We start from the raw sequence: 5,534 nt of genomic DNA, 5'->3' as shown, positions 1-5,534 counted from the left end.
ATACTTACTAAACGTCTTCTCCGAGTTTGGAACTAGTCTATTAATTAATTAATTAATGTTTCTTCTTCTTTACTCCCAATTGATCATCTCGAACCTCAGGACCTAACTAGTAATAGTAGTCAAAGTCATATCTTATTTTGTTAAGGAACAAGGAAGCCCGCAATATGGAAAACTTTAGCGAAGAGCGTTCTTATAGAGGCCTATAAATAGCAATAGCAATCTGAGGCTTTTGAAACATAACTAGCTAGCTAATAGGAGCAATGGCATCCAAATCTAATCTTTTTCTCTTTACTATCACTCTCCTGCTCGCCCTTCTTACTCTCCTCTCTTATGCAACTGCTTCTCATCCCCACAACAAGAGCTCTTCCCCATTTGAGTTCCTTGAACATCTCAAGGGTTGCCACAAAGGTGATAAGGTCAAAGGCATCAATGATCTCAAAAAATACCTTGAAAAGTACGGTTACTTGAACTACAAGAACCGCAGTCATTCGGACGATGATGATTTTGACGACCTTTTGGAGGAAGCCATCAAGACTTACCAGATCAATTACCACCTCAAGTCCACCGGAACATTGGACGGCAAAACAGTGTCGAAGATGATGACACCTCGTTGTGGCATGCCGGATATCATCAATGGCACCTCGTCCATGAGATCAGCCAAGAAAAGGCACCACCATGGTATCTAGCTCTTTCATCTTTTTAGACAATTACGTTGTCCTCCAACTTTTTTTTTTTTAACGTTGTCCTCTGACTTCTTACGAGTTATCAATAGAACATACACTACTGCACTACTATATACAATTATACATTAATATACTGAAAATGATATGTACATGCATCTACAATTACCATTCTCCTTATGTTAATTGAAATTCAAAATCAAAATAAAACCATACAGTAATTATCTTGAATTAAAACTTGAACATTCTGTCTAATGATTTAAGTGCTCGATATTGTTTTACAGGTTCATTTCATACCACTGCTCACTACTCATTTTTCCAGGGAAATCCAAAATGGCCTTCTTCTAAATACCATCTCACTTACGGTTTTCTCCCCAACACCCCATCCGAAGCCACGGGCGCTGTCGCACGGGCTTTCGCAACATGGGCTGGAAACACTCACTTCACGTTCAGCCAGTCCCAAAGTTACGAGAATGCGGATTTGAAGATTAGTTTTCATAAGGGTGATCATGGAGACGGGAATTCATTTGATGGCCCGGGCGGGGTCCTAGCCCATGCTTTTAGCCCGTCGGATGGAAGATTCCACTACGACGCAGATGAGTCTTGGTCTGTGGGTGCTACACCAGGTGCTTATGACTTGGAGACTGTGGCTTTGCATGAAATAGGGCATCTTCTTGGACTTGGACATAGCTCAGTGGAGGGAGCTATCATGGCCCCAGCTATTCCCCTGGGAATGACTAAAAGTTTGCATGGGGACGATATTCAAGGAATCAAGGCTTTATACAACGTCTGAGGAGCAGTGCTAGCACTAGCTCGATCAAACAATTCAATGCCTTGTTGTTAATTACCACGTAGTCTTTTGTTGAATATGCTCCCCCACAGTCAGCTTTTAATTCTTCTTTCCTTTATCAAATAAGGTATCTGAATAACTTGTGTCGAGATTTTTCAGATTCAAAAGTAACAAAGAGAGTTGTTGTATGTATGAAGAGTCGATGCTTTGGCAAATTATGGTACATCTTTTTTTGATGATGTGCCTCCCCTTTTGTTTTGCAGCATTTTATTTTCTCATCAAATTTGTTTTTGTTAGTCTTTTTGTTGTTCGAGGTATTGGTTTTGGTCCCGCTCCTATTGTTCTTTCTTTAATTAATAAAATAGAGTGATCGGGAGGTTGTCACTCATCTTTCATATATCCTCGTCCTTTCAGCGAAAAAGAAAAGGAAAAGTTTTATGCATGAGTATATATATCTATATGCATTCACCAGTGAAGTTCTTAACCGTAAAATGAGGAAAAATACGATTAGTCTCATCATGACAACTACAATAATCAGATTTCTTTAGGACTCTCTTTAAGAATTATTCGTGTAAAATAATAATTATATTGAAAACCATATAATCAACTAAACTATTGGTGCTGGTGAGCTATGACCTGTTGGTAAGTTAAAATTCCAACATTATAAAAGTCATGCCGTCATGTGTTCGATTTTTACTAACATATGTAAGGGTGAGGTGGGCTAAGGTTTTAAAAAAAAACACTAATCTGTTGGTGAAAAGTGAAAACAGATATGATGATTATCAAATAATTAGTAAACAATTTGTACGTGTTTAACGTCAAAAGAAACGGCAATCGTGCATGCAAGTGGCTATCGATCGGAAACATTAGATGACTAGAATATCTCAGCCTCTCCCATTCATATTATCTCATATTGTGAACTCATCCATCTGGAAATTGGTTTTATATATAGAGGGCGGATTTGGTATTTGAATATTTTGTGCATCAATTGAAAGGAAACTAAAGAAATAGAGAGAAAACTCTAGAACTGAATAATATTCGTGAAAAAAATGAGAACCAGCTTAGCTATTACAGGAGAGGATGAGGTATTTATAGTACTAGTTACGATCACCAGAAACTAGACACGTGGATAATAGCTGTAGGGCACTGAGTAACTGAACATGTTAATTAACAAGCTAATTAACAAACTATCTCTAATTAGCTGACTAATTATAACAGACTGAGACTAAAGAGAGAAAGTCTTGGAGCTGCATGACGTGTCATCTTAACACCCCTCCTCAGCTTCATGCTTGGATACAAGCATTAAGCTGGCACAAAAGCCTTGGTGTTGTGGAAAACAAAGTCCTTTGGTAAAGAGATCTGCAAGCTGCTCCTTTGAAGTAACAAACTGTAGTTTGATGGTGCCAGCTTTGACCTGAACTCTGGTAAAATGAACATCAACCTCAATATGCTTGAGTTTAGAATGATATACAGGGTTTGTAGCCAAGGCAAGTGCAGAAATGTTGTCACAATGTAAGGTGGGAACTTCTTCAAGTTCAATGCTTAGATCCTTGATCAAATGCAGCAGCCACTGGATTTTTGAAGTGGTATCAGCCATACTCCGGTATTCAGCTTCAGTTGAAGATCTAGATATTGCAGCTTGCTTTTTGCTACACCATGAGATAGGAGCAGAATCAAGTAGTATTACAAATCCAGTGGTAGATTTTCGATCGTTTGGATCACCAGCCCAGTCGGCATCACAGTAAGCTTGCAATTTAACCAACTTATGTTCATTGTTACCTTGCCTGAAATAGAGTCCATGATCAATGCTGCCTTTTACATATCTGAGTATTCGTGTTGTAGCAATCAAATGATCTTCAGTTGGACAATGCATGAATTGGCAAACAGAATTAACACTATAAGCAATATCAGGTCTTATGAAGGTTAAGTATTGCAAACATCCAACAATGCTTCTGAAATGAATGGCATCATGATGATCAAGTGGTTTTCCACTGTCCTTGAGGAGCTTCATACCAGAATAACAAGGTGTAAGATGAGTGTGGCAATTATCAAGACCAGCCTTGTGAACTAGATCAGTTGCATACTTGTGCTGAGATACAAAGAGACCGCCATTCTTCAAATACTTAACTTCCAGACCAAGGAAGAAATGAAGTTTGCCAAGGTCTTTCATATCAAACTCAATTTGGAGAGCTGCCTTGACTTCTGCAATAAGAGGTTCACTGTTGCCAGTGATGATGATATCATCAACATAGAGGAGAAGATATACCTTTGAGGTACCAGAGACTTTCACGAAGAGACTAGGGTCTGCAAAAGAAGGTGAGAAGCCAATGGATGGAAGATAGTTGGTGAATCTCTCATTCCAAGCCCTTGGTGCCTGCTTTAAACCATAGAGTGACTTATGCAATTTGCAGACAAGAGAATATGCAACTGAGGTCTCAAAACCACCAGGTTGAGACATGTACACTTCTTCATTCAGTGTGCCATGCAGGAAAGCATTCTTCACATCCATCTGGTGAAGATTCCAACCAAAACGAGCAACATAGGCAAGGATAAGTCTAACAGTAGTGTGCCTAACTACTGGAGAGAAAGTCTCTTCATAATCTATGCCATACTCTTGACTAAATCCTCTTGCCACAAGTCTTGCCTATATGCCTAGCAATAGATCCATCTGCATTTCTGTTAACTTTAAACAGCCATTTGCAAGAGACAAGATTTTTACCTGGAGGAAGGGGAACAAGAGTCCAAGTCTATTGCTTCATCAGTGCATCATATTCCTCCTGCATGGCTTGTTTCCATACTGGAATGTTTAAGGCTTCTTTGTAAGAGCATGGTTCAAGTTCTACTAGATCAGTGCTATTTGATGACATAATGGATAGGAAACATTTCTTCTTGAAGACACCTCTCTTACTCCTTGTTACCATTGGATGTACATTATCAGTGGTGGTAAGACCAGTCACAGGATGAAGAATATTTGCATCAGAAACCTGACAAAGAGTTCTAACAGGAGAGCAGTCAAGGACAATAGATACAGATCCATTTCCAGCTTGAGAGTTAATATTTAATTGACCATCAGCTTCTCCAAAGTGAATTTCTGTGTTAGCATGAGAACTAAAAGCAGGGTATAGCTCAGTAGCTGGCTCAGTAGTATGAGTGATAGGTTCAGAATCAACAGTATGACACCCCTGATTGTCTTCAGAAGAAGTTGATCTAGGGCAGCTATTACCTGTAGTCTCAGACACACTAGAGTTATCAAAACATCATCAGCAACATTAGAGGAAGGGAGAGATTCCTGACCTGAGTTGTGTGTGTGTGGTCAAGGCAAGAAGCACTGAACATTGGACTGAGTAAGATATGAGCTAGTAGCAGGTTGCTGTTGAGCTAATGTAGTAGAAGACACAGATTGAGTAATCTTGCTATGTACAGGGCTATGAGGAAAGCATGTCTCATCAAAGAACACATGTCTTGAGGTAATATATCTCTTAGTAACAGGACTGTAACAAATATACCCCTTGTAACCAGCAGCAAAACCAAGAAAAATGCATCTCATTGTCTTTGGTTGAAGTTTATTTGATTTGTAGGAGGTCAGTAAAGGGTAACAAGCACAACCAAATACTCTTAGTAGCTCAAGTGCAGGCTGTGATTTATATAATTTTTCAAAGGGAGAGGCAAAGTTGAGAACAGCAGTAGGCATCCTATTTATCAAATATGTGGAGATAGCACAAGCATGATACCAAAACTGTGCAGGGAGAGAGGCAGTCTGAAGTAAAGTCACAGCAGTTTCTCGATCTTACATGTCTATTTTTCCTTTCTGATACACCATTTTGCTCTGGAGTGTAAGGACAAGAAACTTGATGAAGAACTCCATTGTTTGACAAGTAATCCCTGAATTGAGTGCTCATATACTCTCCTCCTCCATCACTTCTAAGACATTTAATTCGTGTAGTAAATTGAGTAGAAACAAGTGCACAAAGAGATTTGAAGTAACTGAACACTTCATTTTTATTTTTCATGGGAAATAACCACGTGAATGTGGTACAATCATCTATGAACAGTACAAAGTATCT

At 39.0% G+C, this 5,534-nt stretch overlaps 1 protein-coding gene across 1 annotated transcript; it reads left to right on the top strand.

The window, feature by feature from the left end:
- The first annotated feature begins 239 nt into the window (after window positions 1-239).
- Window positions 240-1,666, top strand: LOC112189514 (metalloendoproteinase 3-MMP). The gene is made up of 2 exons (XM_024328857.2): window positions 240-678; window positions 965-1,666. The coding sequence occupies exons 1-2, from the start codon at window positions 261-263 to the stop codon at window positions 1,471-1,473; spliced, it is 927 nt and encodes a 308-aa protein (XP_024184625.1). The 5' UTR covers window positions 240-260; the 3' UTR covers window positions 1,474-1,666.
- Window positions 1,667-5,534: the final 3,868 nt, after the last annotated feature.

Source organism: Rosa chinensis, chromosome 2 (genome assembly GCF_002994745.2).
Source record: "Rosa chinensis cultivar Old Blush chromosome 2, RchiOBHm-V2, whole genome shotgun sequence".
In the NCBI taxonomy this organism is placed as follows: Eukaryota; Viridiplantae; Streptophyta; class Magnoliopsida; order Rosales; family Rosaceae; genus Rosa; species Rosa chinensis.
Note: the sequence above shows the minus strand (reverse complement) of the source record. Positions and strands in the feature narration are given on the sequence as shown.

What these genes read in the sequence shown, in the direction of transcription:
- LOC112189514 (XM_024328857.2), top strand. Translation starts at nt 261, where the DNA reads ATGGCATCCAAATCTAATCTTTTTCTCTTTACTATCACTCTCCTGCTC. An exon ending in CAAGAAAAGGCACCACCATG is followed by an intron (nt 679 to 964) that starts GTATCTAGCTCT and finishes ATTGTTTTACAG; the next exon opens with GTTCATTTCATACCACTGCT.